The sequence below is a fragment of the Nuphar pumila genome, chromosome 12 (assembly GCF_984573655.1).
Source record: "Nuphar pumila chromosome 12, dmNupPumi1.hap1.1, whole genome shotgun sequence".
Classification (NCBI taxonomy): domain Eukaryota; kingdom Viridiplantae; phylum Streptophyta; class Magnoliopsida; order Nymphaeales; family Nymphaeaceae; genus Nuphar; species Nuphar pumila.
The window spans coordinates 3,004,663-3,024,676 of NC_143260.1; the positions used below are offsets into that span (position 1 = coordinate 3,004,663).

Genomic DNA, 20,014 nt, shown 5'->3' on the forward strand with positions numbered 1-20,014 from the left:
GGCAGACGTTAATCTAATTTCAATTCAGATGTTTTTTTCTGTAGCAATTGGAATTCAAATTTGAAAGCAAAACTCCAAACAGAACTGAAAATCGATTGTCAATCAGATGACACCTTCATTACCAAAACTGAATAGATGAATTTAGATTAGGTCAGGCATTCAAATGCCTTCAAAATCCTTGATGCAATTGACCAAAGGTTGCCTGTTGAACGCTTGCCCCGGGTCGCCTGAGTGGTAGCGAGCCTTGGGAGAAGGTGTTGACCTCTTCGTTTCAGATTCTACTCTCATTTTTTAACTAGTGGTCTGTCTTCGATATTGGTAACCTCACTTGGGGTTCTCCTCGCATGGGGTGGGGGCTTGGGGGTGGGCCCATTAAGTGACCCGGTTTGAGTGATGATTCTTCCATTTAAAACACACACACACAACAACAACAACAAAAAAAAAGACTGTTGAAGGTAGGGCGGTCAACGGATCGGGTCAGGGTTGACCTGAATCCACCCATATAACTAGTATCTGGGTTCGTGTTTTGTTAGGTCATGAAAATAAAATCCCAAACCCAGAATTGTACAGTTTTAGAAATTTATTTTTATTAGACCTCTAGGTCTATCCAAAGCAGATTCTCTGTAGGGAGTGAGGGATCAAACCCGGTCATAGCTAAACATGGTGGGTACCCGTTAAAAATCATGACCCAAACGCGGTCCGCATATTGCTCTGATCAGGTTTGAGTACCAAAGAATTTGGGTTCGGGTGGGGTCGGATACCAAATACAAACCGAACCCGTTGACAGCCTACGGCCCTACAGACCAAAAAAAATGTCTTCAATCATTTAACAAGCATTCTACCGTGAAGAGAAAACATTCCAAAATATTCTTTTGTGATCTGTGAGACAACAGTAGGAAACGTGTTGGAGGCTGATTGGTCTACCTTGTGTGAGAGGGAGGACTACCAAAAAGCTTACGCGACGTCATCAGACCTTCCACGTGCGGATGATTTTCGTTGGTTTCTATTCTACGTCGTGGTGGCTACTCTTTCTCCCCTTGTTTTAGAGAGAGAAAGAGAGGGAGCGGGGTTGGAGGGGTTGGCCGGTAGGGGGGCGTGCATGGTTTGATCCGCAGATGAGCAGGAACAGCTAGAGAGAGAAAGAGAACCTGTTCCTGCTCAATCTATCTGATGAAAGGAGATCCCACTTGGCAACGACCACCAACTTTGATCCACCGCAACCACCATGTCTAGCTATGATCGGGTTTGATCCCTCCCCCACTCCCTAGAGAGAATCTGCTTTGGATAGACCTAGAGGTCTGATAATTACCAACCAGAATGTCAACATCCAAGAGGCTTTACCAAGTTTGGAAGGGGAACAATGTAAGCTTTCTCCATGAGATTTGTAGAATTCATCCACTATATTCTTTTTTACCATGAAAATATTTGTTGGTATTGATTGATCTGATTTGTTCTTTAAGAAGGAATTAACACAATGTAACCTTTCTTCATAAGATTTCTATAATTCATCCATTGTTTTTTGTTTGCCATGTAAAGGCTTTTTCTTATTGATTGATCTGATATGTTCTTTTACAGAAGGAATTAACACTGAATCCGAATTGGGTATTCATGTGCAAAGACAAATTTTAATATACAGTTGCGGTTTAATTTGTTACCTTTCAGTTCTATTATCGATTTGACCACGATTATCATTATTGAGTATTCGATCTTTGTTGGATCATTCACAATCGGATGCCAGATTTCCTTTTCCTTTCATGTGTTTAATATTGTCAAGATTTGGTGTAACAGGACCATTTTTCTTGATGTCTGAGCTTAGTTGTCTCAATTGTGCATTCTTTTCCCTTTTTCTTTACACAAATACTATATGACGATTGAAGATTCGGCCATGCCCTGTTTTTGGTGATGTAAACTCGATTGCAATTAGATATTCAATTGCTCAAATTTCCTTCAAAATGCTCGCATTATTTGCACAAAACACTTAGTTTCTTTAATAACTTTATGCTAACTAGCATTATTTGCAGATGCATTTGATTTTGTAGTACTACTCATTACCCTCTGTTAGTATATGTTATGCAATAACACCTTGAAAATATGGGTAGGATTCCTACATAATTTCATTATTCAGAAGTTTGAACTTGATATTTGTTACATAGGCCAATAATTGGATGTCATTTTGTGCTCTTTCAGAGGTTCTACTGTGGAGGCAGGCTGATATTTGGTCCGGATGCAGGGTCAATTCTTCTGACTACTTTCTTGATCTTGGCTCCTGCTGTAGTATTTTGTTCTCAAGTGGCTACTAAGATCATCCAACACTCGCCACATCTTGGTTACCCTATACTGATTGTGGCAGTATTCCTCACTGTGTGGGTAAGTGATATTCTTTTGACTACTTACAGATAAAGAGTCAGGGAACGTTTTCTCTGACATTCTACATTTTTCTTATACTGCAGAATTTTGTAATTAACACAAGCATGGCTCTCTTTATAGGCATGCATCTATTTTTACTTATTTTGGTGTCAAAATCTGATCAATTGGACATTGTCAAGGATCCAGAAGAAACATTAACACGGAACCTATTCTAGTGCTAGGTTAGAAGCCTTTGAATTCTGATGTTATTGGTCCCCATACAAATCTATGAAATTCACCCATGTTTGGCAACCTCATGTTCTAATATTAGGTGCATAGAAGTAAGTCCAGATTTTGCTCTAAAGATGGTGTTTTGGTTTATTCACACAGAAAAGATATTCTAAACATATAAAGACAAAAGCTGAAATATTCATAAGAATTTATAAGAAAAAGGATGTGTGGAGGAATTGCAATGAGCGTAAAAACATTTATCAACCCCCACTTTTTTCACTCATTTTTTGATTGCTTAATCACAAATGAGAAATATTCATAAGAATTTATAGAAAAAGAAGTGTGGAGAAATGTCAGGGAATGTTTAATTTTCACAAGCATACATGATACCCCTACTTTTTTTTACTCTTCATTTGCTTTCTTGACCACAAATGAGAACCCATGGGAAAATTTCAGCACATTACCAGATTACCCTGGTAATCTCTCTCTGTCTCTCATGAACTCACACACACATGCGCATAAGTGCAAACACTGATCCGTGCACACCTACTCGCATGCCCACCTTTGAGTAGTGTGTGCATTTGACCACAAGATCTCATTATTGAGAAAATTTTGTAAGCGACCTTAGATCTCATTATTGAGAGATAGAAAGCTTGTTTGAAGTGATTGTTGTAAAGCACATCCTTTCATTATGAATCCAAGGTTGTGAGATCTGATCTTCAGTATCTCCTGGGCCTTGGGATAAAGGGCATGCTTTAAGCTTTTATTACTTGCTTGTCTCTCAATTCCAGATGCAATGGAACGTTCTTCGGTGAGATGTGCTTAAATTCAGTACCTGAACATATTTTTTTTAATAAATTTGGTAGATTAGGGGTTATGTTTCTTTTTATTTACAAATTCTGCATTTGTCATTTTCATTTTTATGCTGCTTACGTTCCAAATGGATGTTCTCCCATCTTAAAGGGTGTTTTCCTACTCAGTATTTGTTTAGGTCGTTGACTGCAAGATCAAATGCCTACAATAATGTGATATATGAACATCTTGATTGATATGCAGGATTTGTTATTTCTCATCATGACATCTGGTAGAGATCCTGGTATCATGCCTAGGAACACACGGCCTCCTGAGGTGGAAGAAGGTTTTGATGTTACTACTGCATCAATGGAATGGGTGAACGAAAGAACTCCACATATAACATTACCACGAACTAAGGATGTCATAGTCAATGGCGTTATAGTAAAGGTCAAATACTGTGATACATGTATGCTTTATCGGCCTCCCCGTGCCTCTCATTGCTCAATTTGCAACAACTGTGTGCAAAGATTTGATCATCATTGTCCCTGGGTTGGTCAGTGCATTGGGCTAGTAAGTTAGTATACCATGACTTAGTCCTTGAGATTTTATGAAATACCATCTTGCATGAGCCATGGCTATTTTGATTATTCTATGATTATGCCAACAAATGTGTGTAGATAAAGTGTGAAGCTATGTATATTAAAAATTACCAGCATGGTTTAGGCCAATCAAATCTGGAGTCCTGATGTTTTAGTTCTTTGGGCATTGAAATAATGATTGTAAAGTACACAGTGCATGTGAGATTACTAGCAGCTAATACCTTTTGAATTCCACCATCATTTCTTTTTTAAGAAAAAAAAGCACCTTTTTAATACTTGCAGGTACTAATTATGTGTTTCTTAAATCTTAATATGTGCTAATCGCATAAAATCTGTTTTCAAAGAGCAAATTACTTTATGAAATCATAAGTGTTTCAATTTATTGATTAAGAAATACTTTCGTTGACCTTGGATATAGCAACAAAGATCCTTTTGACAGTTTTATAGTTCCATAATATCATAATGTTTCAACATTTAACTCAATGAGCATTTTTGTAGACAGCTAGTTATAAAAACCAAAGGAAAGGCATGCATAACTTTAGTTGGTTTCCAATGAATAATCTGAGTGTTCTGTCTCAAAAGCTATAGCAGGCCAAGTAACAAACTGTGTGTTGGAGCGATCGTGAAAAGAGCTTCATGAAGCTCAAAGTTTTCCGGTAAGAATTTGTGGAATAAATTCTTGCATGTGTTGAGTTGTTCAATTAGGAAGTCCAGTTGAAATATATATGAACTAGCAATCCATGCCACAGGCCTTATAACAAGTTGTCATAGTAAAATAACTTTTGCCACCTCATGAAGGTGCGATCTGAGTGGTGACAAGAATACATGGTTACCCATAAGAACCATCTGTTTCAACATGTCCATTTGGGGGATGTCTCACTGCTGCCTAGAGGACCTATCCTGCACATGTTATTAGAACATTTTACATATATTTTGTCACCCTGTTCATTTCTACAAAAGCAAATGAGGAGTTAATTTTAGTAACTAACAGGCAGAATATATCCTACAAGTGCCTGGCTGAAACCCTTCTTCTAAAGGGCTCTTCCTCTATCTTCTGTACATCAGTATTTTAGTTCAGTTGCATGTTTTCTTGAAAGTAGTCCTTTGGCATGTTTTCTTCATTTGGTTAAATATTATCTGCTCTGTTTTATATGAATATCAACTTTCAATTTTAAACAATTGTAAGCTGTCCTAGTTTTGATTTTAGTTCTTATTTTTATAGGCAAGAATGAACCAAGAAAACCATCCAGTATCTTTAATTATTAATAACAGTAGCTAATAGAAGCCTAAAATTTGAATAACTTCCTAACTCAACTTATTTTTATAATGTGAAATTGCATACACACTGATTTCTAACTACACAAAAAGTAGAAGATGCAACCTAGCTGCCTCAAATAGGTTGTCCGGATTGTCTATTCTCAGTGAAATTCATGAAGATTGATCTGTTGAGGAAAAGATGAACTTTTCCTGGAAACTTATATGTCTCCATCATCTGAAAATGCAGCTTAAGAACCACCACGGGGGTTGGCCAATGGGGGTGGTTGTGAGGGTTCTGAGATGAAGGCACCGGATCAAACCCCACTGGTGCACGGGTGTGTCCGAAGCTTTCAGAGGCGGGCCACGTAAGGCACAGTGGTCGCGGGGCCACGCAAGGCATGGTGGTCGCAGGGCCACACCCAGGGTTTTCCTCACTTCTGTGAGGGTTCCTCGTCATAAAAAAAATGCAGCTTAAGATGCTATCTAATTTGCTCTCTGGTGTTTTTTCTTAAAAATGTTAAGCATGAGATGCGGGAACAATGTATCTTTGGCTGCATTTGCTCCCATATTCAACTAACAGCACTGTAGTATGCCACAGTCATATCTAAGAATCTACTAACTTTTCTCTGATCTGGACTATCTTCATCTCTAGGAATATATTCAAAGTTTTCGGCCTTCTGTAGTTATCTAATTAGTTGCACACAAACTATTTGAACTTTGCAGTCCAGATGACCATCTTTTCATGTAATGTGTTTCATTCATCTAGCATATCCTTTTCTTCATTCAGTTTCTTCTGGGTGGTGATCTGAATGTTTTATCTTATTCTATGTTATGATGGTACTTATATGCAGCGTTGATTCTGGAAACCATCAAAATTCAACATTTTAACCAAACATATGTTCATTATCTTTGTTGCAGCGTAACTATCGGTTCTTCTTCATGTTCATTTCATCCACAACTCTTTTGTGCTTATATGTCTTTACCTTTTCTTGGGTGAATATCCTTGTACAAAGACCAAACAGTAGCATCTGGAAGGCTATGGCCAAAGAGATCCCATCAGTGGTGCTTATAGTTTACTGCTTTATAGCAGTCTGGTTTGTTGGTGGACTTACCATCCTCCATCTCTATCTGATGAGCACAAATCAGGTGACCTGTCATTGATCCTCCATGCGTTTATGGTACCAAAAATGGTCCAGACCAATGGAAAATAAAAAAATAAAAAACGCAGAAGTGAACATTTAAAACCAGTTACGAATATTGTTGATATTTTGTATTCTTGCAAGAAACTCACATGATATGAAAATAGCAATTACATTGCATGAATTTTAAAAATGTCACTTATCTTGAATATATCACAATTTATTCATATATTATCATAATTTTTTTTCATTTTTACAAGGTTTCTAATATTTCTTTATTTTCCAAGATTTTCCCAATGTTTTCTGAAAAAAGCAAAATTTTCCAGCTCTAGATTTTCCCTTGCCTAAAAAATCCCAAACTATCATATAACATCTGACAGTTCATACTAAACTAAATCATTTGACATTGTTTCGTATTATCTTAGTTTGATAAGGTATATGTTTAACACCTTTGGGGTGTAAATTTTGTAATCATATTTTTATCAATGAAAGGAAGGGGGGCATATCCCCCAGCTGAATCTTATTCGAAAAAAATCGGTATATGTTTAACACGATCATTTTTTAATTGTATACGTTTGTGTAGCATAATATTTTCAGTTTCTATCTATATATTTGACCATATATTTTTATAGCTGATAATTTATTATGCCTGTGATAGTCATCAAATAATTTATGGTATCAATTTTATCTTAATATTCTTTAGTACTGAAACCATGATTCATTTACCATGTTGCAGACTACTTATGAGAATTTTCGTTATCGGTATGATAAAAAGGAAAATCCGTATAACCTGGGGGTCCTGAAGAACTTCATAGATATATTTTTGACACGGATCCCGCCTTCACTGAACAATTTTCGATCAATGGTGACAGAAGAGCCTATGGAAGCTGTAACTCCGAGTTTGAGGGGTGACATCATTAGTTCAAAGGCAAATGCTAATATAGAGTTTGGCAACGAAAAAGGAGGATTTGCTGGTGATATGCAACTTCCTGAAATTCTGCAAGGTCTGGATTACGACAGCGCCGATGACAACCTGAAGAGTAGGGACCGTGATGCAGATCATGCATTTGATATGTTTGTTCTCCCTGTGGCGGAAGGAACTCTTGAGGCTGGTGAAACAGATGAAGTGAAAACTGACGCAGATCATCATAGTATCAACATACAACCATGAAAGGTAAAGTACCATCCAGTGCAATTCAAATATCAATGTAAGCCTACGAGGGCTTGGGGTGACTTGTGAATGTCACCAAGCTGAAGGGAAATCACAACTTCGAAACCCACGGGGAGCATCCCTTCCTGCAAGGTAGAAGCTGTGTACTCTAGGGGCACCTCAGGGGTTTTACTAATCTAAGGCCTGCCAATGTGCAGTTGGTGATGTGAGGGTTTTTCCTTGGCCTAACAAAAAAAAAAAAAAAACAATATCACAGGCATGTGTCAGTGCTGGTAGTTTGGAACTTCTTACTAAAGGAAAGAAGTGAACATTTGCCAGCCGCCAAACCAACGCACTAGTGGACCAGAGGGGTTAGCGTAGTTGGAACGGACCTCGGCTGTCAGACGGGCAGTCAGGGTGCGATTCCCGCAGGCATTTTCTCCCTTGCAACACCTCTGGGGTGGTTTCCCCGTCCTTCATGAAAAAAAGCGCCAGTGATGACACTATTATCGACCTTACAAAAAGGATCTAGCTTGGGTATTGATCTAGACATGGCTGATCCAGTTCAAAATCCAATCCTAAGACATGTTATTGTGCTTTTACCTACAATGCTGCTCCTTTCATTGCCTGTGTATGAGTAGTGATGTTCTAAAAGTCAGGCTTTTCTTCAATTTTTTATTTTTTTATTTTGGTTTTTTGTTACAGTTGATACCCTTAGATTCTACATCGTGGATGGTGGTTGTCCCCAACTACTATTGCTCACAGGCATCAGCATTTGATCCTAGAGAGGCGTTTCCTGCAATGCTTCATCCTATCATATGTAAAGCTTTCATGTTCTTGGTATATCCACTATGTGACTGCTAGCTAAAATGGTGCTTATAGATTTTGTTGAGGTGAAATCCCAAGCTCAAGGCTGTTGTTTATACAAAAAATCAAATGATGTCTTTGCTAATTAATAGTTGGCTGTCTGTGTGGATATTTGTTTATGAATTTTCAAGTTACTAATTTTGTACTGTTGAATTGTATGATTTATTTCCTACCACTTTTGTAAAAGCAATGGAGCAAAAAAATAAAATAAACAATACTGTTTCCAAGTACACAGTACTAGTAAGTTTGCCCGGACTTACAACCGGGTGATTAACTGCAGTGAAGTTACTGCGTTTTCGTTGGACAACGCAATCATTTTAATATAAGAGCATTTTTAGAAAATAGCGAATCGAAGGCGTTAGACCTTCACAACATGGATTGGGAGAGCATGTTGTAAGAGCACTTTGAGAATGAGAAAGCATGAACTAAATCCAACCGTACCTGTGGAAATCAACGCATAACTTGAGACCCTGTTTGAAAAGTGATCATCGGTGGTCACTGGAGTGGTAAGTGTTATAGGCCGAGTCTGCTTCATGTAATCCTTATAGGGTCTAGGTATGGTTTCTCTTATGGTAGGTCCTATTAGACCCGAGTCCAGGCCCGATACCAGCATTTTACATCAAATTTGGGTTTGGTCTCACCCGGTTGGAAACCAAACCCGAACCGTTGAAACCTTTGTAAAAAAAAACCTTGTTCTGTGTCAGGAAATTCAGAAAAGGTGTACCTGACATGTAATATGGTACTGCATGAGGAAATTACGTCTCAGGATGAGCGGATAGAAGTTCAAGCCTTCAAGGCAAGCACCAAATTTTAATAAGGGTAAAATAGGACTTTTGGAATTCTCTTAAACCTCTCCCACTGTTGCGTTTAAGACAGGATAAACCCAAGGTCGGTTATTTGACTATTGTCCAAAAAAAAAATCTTGGTCTGTGTTAGGAAATTCAGAAACGGTGTGCCTGATATGTAATATCAGTTAAAAGTTGGGTCTGTAGTTAAAACTTGAGTATACAATGAAGAAGCTACCCAAAAAAAAATGCAACTTGTCGGTTGATAAAAAATAAAAAAAAAAACACCATGCGGTAGATTTTCTCCATTTAACCATGGAAAACCACCCATTGTATTATTTTTTTTCTCATTATTTGTTTTTGTTTTCCTGTGTTAACCATGAGATGCTTGCAGGAAATCAACCATGAAAAACCATCAATCGATATATACAATTTTTTATATATACAAAAAAGAACAAAACCATCTTTGTAAGTCCAAATTAAATGTGTTGAATAATACAGCCAAAGGAAGACTCCAAAGGATTTTGGTGTGGGGGATGCACGTTGGTGAAAAGCGTGGGAACTGGGAAGGAAAGCAAAAAAAAAAAAAAAAAGGATGACAGGAAACAAACTATGGGCTCCTATTATTGAAATACTGGTTTGGAACTCTTGGATTCACTTTTCCTGCTAACAGCATCATGTTTGTAGACCACAGTTTTCCACTCTTTGTTCCAGTTGAACCGGGCACACTGATTTCCAATTGAAGATCATTGGGGCCCACCATAGTGTCAAAATTTAAAAAAAAAAAAAACAAATTTTTTTGCTTAACCAAAAAATTGATTTTTTTCTCGTGTTTTTATCGGCAAATATCAACAAAAATGTTAATTAAAAATAAAAAATATTTAGGAAAGAATAAAAATCGAAAATTTAACTCTGATACCCGTTTTATCTGCATGTCAAAATATCGCATTTTTTTCAGAAAAAAATGATATTTGTCAGTTGTCACTGTGTTCTCCCTTAATTCATACGGACCCTTAATATTGCTTGGGATATCATTACCAGGCCACAAAGAAAACGCTAACGGGGGACGCTCAAGTTAACACTGTGATGAAGTTGGCAGGCTGAGTTAGAGTAAACAGCCAAATGAATCAAACAGAATTTCATACTTCCATTTACTTCCTTTGAACTAGAGGACAGTGAACGCTCATGCCTCCCTAACACTCATATTAACCAGACACTAACGAACACGATTACCACAGAAAACAATCAACATTAGGATATATAGTGACTCATTTTCATATAATTCGGCTATCTAGTGTACCAATATAATCTACCAAATTCATTAAGATTAATCAGGAAAAGAGGCCTTCAAACTGACCTGGACCTGTGATCTCCTGTGCATGTCTTCAATGATTTGTGCATAAAACTTTCCACATCAATGCTCAAGACACAGAAAATGAGAAAACTGAACAATAAAAAACAAGCAGAGACTAAAACAAAAATTCTGAGTACACACAGATAGCATGCCGCACTTGTACCCAATCTTGCCCCACACAGAAAACCAGATAAGGAAAACCGCCTTGCTGCATGTATCAAAACGACCCAAAATCTGCATCACCTTGTCAGTTGACATGACTAAAAACCAATAGATTTCCACAAGATGAGACTCAATCGCAATCAACCAATCACAACACCCCTCCTATCCTTCACACCAACACTCCTTCCACTATATAATTACCAAGTACCAACTCCACCTTCACCACCCTCCATTCTTGCCACTCTAAAACCTCTCATAAACCCTCCCCACCAATCAAAAACAGGAAAAAAAAAGAATGGCTGCAGAGATGATGGCTCTTCTCAAACCCATTTCATTCAAACCAGAAATCACAAACAACAACACAAAGGCCATATTCAGAAACAACCACACCCCAAAATCATACAAGAGATGCTTCCCGAAGATGAGTGCTGGACCAAACACAAAGGGGAATGCGGTGAGCAAGAAAGGGAAGACGGCGATCAAGGAGACATTGCTGACGCCGAGGTTCTACACGACGGATTTTGAGGCGATGGAGGAGCTTTTCAACACCGAGATCAACAAGAACCTGAACATGAGGGAGTTCGAGGCGCTGCTACAAGAGTTCAGAAACGACTACAACCAGATCCACTTCGTGAGGGACAGGGAGTTCAAGGAGGCGGCCGATAAGATGCAAGGCTCGTTCCGCGGCATCTTCGTCGAGTTCCTCGAGCGGTCCTGCACCGCCGAGTTCTCCGGCTTCCTTCTCTACAAGGAACTCGCCCGCAGGCTCAAGGTACGCTTGTGAATCGTTCGCTGGAATATTCCTTTCTGGTCGTCTTCCGGCACTGTTTTTGTGATTCCGACTGGCTCTGGTTTTTATTGGGCAATTTGTTTGTTTATCCGGAGGAGGACGGATCAAGTGATTTGACAAAACACAATTTTTTTGCGTTTTGAAATCACTACCGTCCAACGCTTCAATCACCACCGTCCAGGGTCCACCAAAAATGTGGTGGTTAAAGTGATGAACCGTGGCGATTTCAAAGCACAAAAAATTGTGTTTTGTCAAATCACTTGATCTATCCTCGTTTGTCTGTTAAACCCGAATCCAGAAACCAATCACATTTTATTATTTTAAGCTGCCAATGAGTAGGGTATCCGAATCCATCAGGGTGCACCCAAACCCACCCAAGTAACAATAATTCAGTCGAGTCATGTCGGTCTAAAAAATGAACCTGGATAAGTATGTTTGGTTATGTGATTTGAAGTTGAATGATTTAAAATCACATTTTCCACCGTGAGATTCATTTGAAATGCAATTTCAAATCACATATTCCACCGTGAGATTCATTTATAATGCAATTTCAATTCACATTCCTGGCATTTTTACAATGTCCTGTGATTCTTGAAACCTATGATTATAATTCACAATCACCATACTTTCTCAAGGTTAGCAAAACATGAAAAAGGTAAAAAGTTGTGGTTGTGATTGTTTTTGTGTTTTTTTACATTGAATGACAACATTAATCATGTATTCTACTTTCCCAGCTTCTACTTTTTTTAACTCTTTCTTTCTCAACCTACTACTCTCACCTGTGACCAAAACAAACATGCCCTTCATTTCTCATTTGCATGTTTGGTTAGCTGTGCCAATGAGATTCATTCTCTCATTTGCATGAGATTCCAAATGACATGTTTGGTTAGCTGTGCCAATGAGATTCATTCTCTCATTTGCATGAGATTTCAAATCACATGTTTGGTTTGCTATGCAAATGAGATTTGTTCTCATTTGCATGAGATTCCAAATCACATTTGAATGCAACCAAACATAGGGTATTCTTTTATTTATATAAAAAAACACTGGGGTCAGCCGGGTCAGGTTGGATATCCAACAAAAGTTATAGCCCACCCCAACCCACTTGTCATTGAGGCCGGGTTCAGGTTTACCCAAATACCATTTAGGTCAACATTTTTTATGCATATTTGAGTTGAGGTTGGATAAGGTATCCGAGACAAACCCCACTGCCCAAAATTCACCATCCAAGGTCAATCCCTTCAGAAGTTTGCATGCAAATGAAGTTAAGACATAATTGAGGCTATTTTTTATGATGTAATAGCATTTTGGTTGATTTAATTCTATGTTTAAAGACTACCAAAAGCTTTTGAGATAAGGGAAAACCAAGAATCAAAGGCCCCTCTATACACAAAAATGGCCCAAGACTCTTAACATGTGTTCACATGGTGATTTCTTTTAGTACTTTAATATGAACCTTTTCATGTTTCTTCAATTTTTTTAATGTTTTTTGTTCTTATTACTTATACTAATGGATTTCTCTAAACAGAAAACTAATCCGGTTGTTGCTGAGATTTTTGCACTCATGTCCAGGGATGAAGCCAGGCATGCAGGGTATGTGAAAAAAAAATGAAGCATTCTTTTCCATAATCATGTTACTGCTTCAAAGGATCAAGAAGAACTATGCACAATATATATGACCTGTTTTATTTTATTTTATTTTGCAAAATTTTGCAGGTTTCTGAACAAGGGTCTTGCTGATTTCAATTTGGCACTGGATCTTGGTTTCCTGACAAAGGCCAGGAAGTACACATTTTTCAAACCACAATTCATACTCTACGCCACATACCTGTCTGAGAAGATTGGGTATTGGAGATACATCACAATTTACAGGCATTTGATGGCCAACCCCAAATACCAAGTCTATCCAATCTTCAAGTACTTTGAGAACTGGTGTCAGGATGAGAACAGACATGGTGATTTCTGCTCTTCAATGTTGAAGGCTCACCCTCAATTTCTTAATGACTGGAAGGCCAAGCTGTGGGCAAGGTTCTTCTGTCTTTCTGTGAGTCTTCTCTTATGTTGCAAACTCAATGTTACTATGCATGCTCAGAAGACACAGAGAACTCTCTCTCTCTCTCAAGCTTTACATGCACATGCAATATTACTCGTGAAACTTTGTCCTCTGCAATGCAGGTCTACGTAACAATGTACCTTAATGACTGCCAGAGGAATGCATTCTATCAAGGCATAGGCCTTAATACCAAAGAATTCGATATGCATGTCATCATCGAGGTAATCATGTCTTTTACCAACCAATCAAGCAAATATTCATATGCCATGGAGTTCCCAATTCCAGTGAAGCAAATGAAAGTTGAGAAAGAAGAATTGGCTTTGATTTGGCATGTTTTGCATCAACCTATCCTGGTTTCAGTGCAATCCAATCAAATGAATCTGATTGAAAAAAGAAAATTTCTTCCTTTCTCTCTCAAAAAAAGAAAGAAAGAAAGAAATCCACAGGAACATGAGCTAATCTTAGTATATTCTTGCCATTTTATGGTAGTTATCTCATGGAATTATTTGCTAGTCACAAATCTTGCTCTTGGAAAAAAACTCATGATATTTTCAAAAGTCTAGTTTTTCTAGAAGAAAATATCAGTATATGTAGAAATATAAATTATTTAAAAATAGTGACATACAGGTAATATAAAAATATTTCATATATAAGCCATATTTTGCACATTAATATTGAATCGAAATCTTGTTAAAAACATGATATTTTAAATATAAGCATTTTTTTTAAATATCATGTTAATTTGGTAAATATTTTCAAAATTTTGGGCGGTATTTGTGGCTATGTTTGGTGATCATTTTTCCAGTGACCCCAAAAAAAAAGGAAAATAGAAGAGAAGAAAACTCAGTGGATCCAGGCCAAAATACCCTGCTTTTTACCAATCCCGCCCAACCTGGTTTCCCAAGGAATCTAATTCTCTTCTAATTTCATTAGGGATGTCAATGAATCAGATTTTATCCCATATCCAACCGAATTCAATTTAGTTTAGTTGCATTGGGTATGCCAAAACCATATCCGATTATAATCTGATGTGGATACGGTTTTGACTTGCTGCTACTGAATACGACAAATATCTGAATGTGTTTTACCTGTAAAAAAGTGGATCTGGTATGAGCTTTTAACCATCTGAATTTGAATCGGTTTAGCCAACATCCGATTAGGCCAATATAGCATTCACCACATCCGATCCAAATCTGAACCATTGGCATTCCTAAATATCATACTCACTTGACCCATAGTCCATGGATTGCAAACTGCTAATCCAACCCATGTACAGAATCTAAACATTGCAACTCTGCTTTTTGTTTTTCAGACTAACAAGACAACAGCAAGGATCTTCCCAGCCGTGTTGGATGTGGAGAACCCAGAGTTCAAGAGGAAGTTGGACAGAATGGCAGAGATAAACGCCAAGCTGAATGCTGTTAGCAATAGCAACGACCCTCAATTTCTGAAGAACTTGAAGAAGATACCCCTTGCTGCTGCCCTGGTTGTTGAGCTCTTGGCAGCTTATCTCATGCCCCCTGTTGATTCTGGGTCTGTTGAATTTGCAGACTTTGAGCCCAAGCTTGTCTATTAGACACATAAATGCAAAAGAGCACCCCTTCTGCATCTCATTTTACTGCAAAAAGGATTTTTATTACAGTTTTATTACTATCTTGCCAAATTTTCAGCTCTCCTTATTTTGTTTATCAAGCTAGAGCACAACCTTGTCATTGCCATTTTAATCTAGGTGCTATCGAAAGCACGAAAATATTGAGCTGAAAATCATGGGTTCAAGCTTTATCTACTCAATATAACACCATTTTTATCTTCACTCCCATCGCTCCTCATCTCTGCTCTAACACCCGTTCCCAAACAGATCTTGTTTATCATTGTGATAAACAATGGTTGACGCTTGATTGGTAAGGTCGCAAGTGTCAAATCATCAGATCTAAAACTAAATAAAAAACAAACAATCGATCTAAATTTTAGTACGAACCCAAATAATATCAGATGAGGTAAGGTTGAATTTGGACTCAAAATATATGTTAACGCTAGATTCAATGAAAAAAGATTAAAAAAAGCTCTCTCTCTCTCTCAAACCTCCCCAATAAAAGGTCCATTGGGGAGAATTGGGAGGATTTTTCATTGGGCATGTTTTCATTTCCGTATATATATATATATATAGGATCACTAAAATATGTTAATTGAAAATATGTGGACCAGAGTGTGAACTTGGCATTTTTGACACTTTTTGCAAATCTGACCCTGCAGATGCATTCGACGTGATCCATTTGTTAGGAATCGACTATTGAATCATGCATTTTCGATGAAAAAATATGATTTCTGGATGCTTGAATATTTAAAAAGTTCTAAACCATTGATTTTCAAACCTTAAAAGATCCTTCTTATAGATGATCCAAGAGTCTGTTTCTATAAAACGAGCATCTAGATCGCATCCCTACAGTAAAATTTAAGAAAAAATAAAATAAAAAATCATGAAAATCTCAGTTCTACTTAGGTTCACATATTTCCAGTTAACATATTATAGTGGCCCTATTGAAATATGTTAACTGGAAATATGTGAAACAGTGTGAACTAGGCATTTCCTACACTTCGTTTGCAAATCCAGCGCATGCATTCAGCATGGTCCATCCTGTATATATATAACAGTAGGATCAGTTTCAATCCTAACTCAAATTAGATTCAACCTAAAACATTGATTAAAATCTGAAAATAATCCAAGAAAGCAAATCTAAATCCGATCTGAATGCACATTCTTACTGTAAGGACATGGTCCATCCTGTATATATATAATTTATGCTAGCTATAATTACCAAATCTTAGGTGTGAATTTTATTTATCACCAAAATTTTAGGTGTGTTTTTTAAATTAAAAAACAAATTATTTGGGGGTAAATTAGTAACTTTACTAACTCAACTTGGGTTAATGATAACCGAAGTTAAATTGACAAAGAAATGTGTTTTTTATCTAATGGAGCATGAGCCCAAAGGGGTTTGGCATAGTGGGATGGGGCCTTGGCCGCTAGGTGGGCAGTCTAGGTTCAATTCTCATGGGAGTCACTCCTTGCACAAGCCAGTGTGGCGACTCCTTGGAGGCAAGAGGTAAAGGGTAAGCTCACCGAATTTTGCACTGTCAGGACAGCGATGGTAAATATGACAGGCAGAGTCAGCGCGGCTAGGTCTATGATCCTGTGGGTGGTTTCTCCATAAATATCAAAAAAAAAAAACTAATGGAGCATGAATTTAAGTGTGTTTTTTAGCAATATCAAAAACTCAAGTGTATTCTTAGTCCACCTCATGCAGTAGACCCTATTTCACCAAACGCGCTTTACACACCGCGTATCTTTTTTTTATTAAAGGTAAGCTGGGTCAGGCAGACCCACCAATTATTATTCAACATACCACTGGGTTTGAACCTGCAACGTCTCACCACAAGAAGACGTGCACTGACAGCTCCTACCATCCACGTGGAGCCCCCCCTTTTGTACAGCACGTATCTTTCTTTAAGTTAAAAGCCCACAAAAGAATATGAAATGCACGTTGGTAAGCACATTAACCCATCGTTTATCAACACCAACTAAAACTTGGAAAAAAGACAATGATATTAACATTTAATGAAGAACATATAGGGTAATACATCCGTGCAAAATGGGGCATGATGCTAAATGCAATATGCTATTAGATTTTTGAGTTTTTTTTCAAAATTCTGAGCTTATAGATGTGATGTATATGCTTGATTTTATAATAATCAGTCCTTGGAGCATTTGATTTCAATGCATGGATAGGTTTTTATAAGGTTTCAAAACATCAATGGCCTACAATTTTCATAAATTTTAGATGCTCCAAATATCATTTTTAATATCCAAAGTGCATGATCTAAGTATCAATTTTTAGTAAATCAATCATGTTGAACACATCTGCACTGTTAGAATTTCGAGAAAAGGAGCATTTGTTTGTTTACTGGGTAGCACCGATTGCGGCAACTCTGGTGGCAGCATGGGCATTGGGGTTCCTTTCGTGGCCGCACAAGCAAAACACGACTCCTCAATTCATAGTATCTGTTCCTGTTCCACGGCGTTTGGATGCATCAAGCAGAATCTTGTTCAATTGGACCACCAAATTTGACTAACCAGCCTTTCTTTGCACTAGTGCAATTGCATCAAGCTTCCAAACGTGTTTGTTACCACCATTTGTGATCTCTCTCTCTCTCTCTCTCTCTCTCTCTCTCTCTCTCTATATATATATATATATATATATATATATATATATATATATATATATATATATATATATATATATATATACACACACAAAAAAAAAAATGTGCAAGTGCATGACCATTTTTTAACATGACCAGAACTAACTCGCGCTAAGCGTCCATCGGGCGCGCAATGGACACTCAGCATAATTTTGTGTCAAATAACACTTACCTTTAGCGGTGACAAAAAGTCACGGCTAAAAGTGTTTATGCAGAAATAATGACACTTGCGATGGACGCTCAATGCAAGTTCATTTTGGTCATATTCGAAAGTGATCGTGCACCTATGCACTACTCTCTCTCTCTCTCTCTCTCTCTCTATATATATATATATATATATATATATATATATATATATATAACAGTGGTAATATACCTGACCCCGAAAATCCAATCTTATGGATGTGTTTTGCATGATTGATTCACTAGAAATCGACTCTTGAATCATGCATTTTGGATGAAAAATGGTTTTTGCTCTAAAGTTTTAAAAAATTGTAAACCCTTGATTTTGAAACCTTATAAAAACCTATCCATGCATCTGAATCAAAAGATCCAAGACCCAATGCCTATGAAAACAAGCACATAGAACACATATGTAGGGTTAGAATTTCAAAAAAATACCATTTTTTTTAAAATAAACCATCAGGTTTACCCATACCAAACCCTATAAAGTCCAGGTGTAGTGATAAATATGAAGACCCGATTAAGACTCAGGTCCAGACCCGAAGGTCCGATTAATACATGAAGCTCAGTATAGTTTGTGAAATTTTATACCATAACAAGGCTCGACCGAGTTCTGATTAAGACCCACAAATTTTCAAAGTAAAAATGATAAAAATTATTATTTTACTAGGTATGGTTTCTCTTATGGTGGGTTCGATTAGACCCAGGTCCAGATCCGACACCATACCCAAAAATCAGGGGCAGGTCGGCTACCACCTGGTCCGAACCAAACCCGACCTTTGACACCCCCTTTATATATATATATATATATATATATATATATATATATAGAGAGAGAGAGAGAGAGAGAGAGAACTAATGTGTGAACCTCAATTTTCATGGATTTTTTGTTATTTTTTCTTGAATCTGACCATACGGATGTGATCTACATGCTTTGTTTCATAAGAACCCGCTCTTGAATCATCTGATTTTGATGCATAAACGAGACTTTTTAAAGCCTTCAAATCAATGACTCATAATCATCATAAATATTCAAGCAATCAAAAATTGCATTTTTTATCAAAAATACACTATCCAACAATTGATTCTTAGCAAATTCATCGTGCCAAGCATATCCACATAGTTGGATTTACAAAAAACACTTTGAAAATGCCTATATTTCTAATTCTCATATTTCAGTTCTCATATCCTAACGATTATATATATATATATAGACCAGATGGGGGTTTTCCAAAAAAATTGATGTTTTTCAAAATTCTAACCCTACAGATGTGTTATACATGCTTCTTTTCATAGGAATCGGGTCTTGGATCTTTTGATTCCTATGACAACAAGCACATAAAACACATCTGTAAGGGCAGATTTTTGAAATAAAAGTCCATTGGGTACGGGGTTGAGTAGGGATGGGTCAAGTACATTACCATTGCTCTCTCTCTCTCTCTCTCTCTCTCTCTCTCTCTCTATATATATATATATATATATATATATATATATAGAGAGAGAGAGAGAGAGAGAGAGAGAGCGAGAGAGAAATTGGTAGTTTCTCACGCGTTAGACACGCTAAATGGGTTTTCTGCCCTTTCACTGTTTTTTCTTTCATTAAAAAAATGACATTTGGAGCATAAAAATTTTACAAAGATTTTGGACAGTTGATTTTTCAACCTTATACTTCAAGAGCTGATCCTTATAAAATTAAGCGCATAGATCACATCTTTACGGTCAAAATTTATAAATAAAATAAAGAAAGATTGAAAAACTAATTTAGCACGCTCATTTATCACCCAACATGTGACCAGATACCAATCACTATATATATATATATATATATATATATATATATATATATATATATATATATATATATATATATATAAGATACGTGGTAGGTGCTTGAACATTAAGTACTTGACAGTACTTGAACATGCAAGACGTTCATTGCGCACTTGAGGTATGGCTGCCGTAAAAAAATATAATGCCAAAAGCGAGTTTTTCTACCGAAACAAGCAATAGCGGCAACAAAAATCACCGCTATTGACCTTTAGC

At 37.1% G+C, this 20,014-nt stretch overlaps 2 protein-coding genes across 3 annotated transcripts; both read left to right on the forward strand.

Moving 5' to 3' along the window:
- Positions 1–1,038: 1,038 nt before the first annotated feature.
- Positions 1,039–8,534, forward strand: LOC149819657 (putative protein S-acyltransferase 4). Of its 2 annotated transcripts, XM_089982815.1 has the most exons (6): positions 1,039–1,362; positions 2,188–2,367; positions 3,634–3,942; positions 6,147–6,374; positions 7,104–7,541; positions 8,223–8,534. In XM_089982815.1, the coding sequence occupies exons 1-5, from the start codon at positions 1,318–1,320 to the stop codon at positions 7,536–7,538; spliced, it is 1,197 nt and encodes a 398-aa protein (XP_089838941.1). In that variant the 5' UTR covers positions 1,039–1,317; the 3' UTR covers positions 7,539–7,541; positions 8,223–8,534. The 2 variants fall into 2 exon arrangements, with proteins under 2 accessions (XP_089838941.1, XP_089838942.1); XM_089982816.1 differs by lacking the exon at positions 6,147–6,374.
- Positions 8,535–10,922: 2,388 nt separating this feature from the next.
- Positions 10,923–15,173, forward strand: LOC149819658 (magnesium-protoporphyrin IX monomethyl ester [oxidative] cyclase, chloroplastic-like). Its single transcript, XM_089982001.1, has 5 exons — positions 10,923–11,457; positions 13,004–13,068; positions 13,192–13,519; positions 13,651–13,749; positions 14,841–15,173. Exons 1-5 carry the CDS (start codon positions 10,981–10,983, stop codon positions 15,102–15,104), a joined length of 1,233 nt encoding a protein of 410 aa, XP_089838127.1. The 5' UTR covers positions 10,923–10,980; the 3' UTR covers positions 15,105–15,173.
- The last annotated feature ends 4,841 nt before the right edge of the window (positions 15,174–20,014 follow it).

Bases quoted from the DNA above. Each gene is read 5' to 3' on its own strand.
- LOC149819657 (XM_089982815.1), top strand. From the start codon at position 1,318: ATGTCAACATCCAAGAGGCTTTACCAAGTTTGGAAGGGGAACAAT. The intron at 1,363-2,187 runs GTAAGCTTTCTC...GTGCTCTTTCAG, and splicing joins AAGTTTGGAAGGGGAACAAT to AGGTTCTACTGTGGAGGCAG. The intron at 3,943-6,146 runs GTAAGTTAGTAT...TCTTTGTTGCAG, and splicing joins TTGGTCAGTGCATTGGGCTA to CGTAACTATCGGTTCTTCTT.
- LOC149819658 (XM_089982001.1), top strand. From the start codon at position 10,981: ATGGCTGCAGAGATGATGGCTCTTCTCAAACCCATTTCATTCAAACCA. The intron at 13,520-13,650 runs GTGAGTCTTCTC...TCTGCAATGCAG, and splicing joins CAAGGTTCTTCTGTCTTTCT to GTCTACGTAACAATGTACCT. The intron at 13,750-14,840 runs GTAATCATGTCT...TTTGTTTTTCAG, and splicing joins ATATGCATGTCATCATCGAG to ACTAACAAGACAACAGCAAG.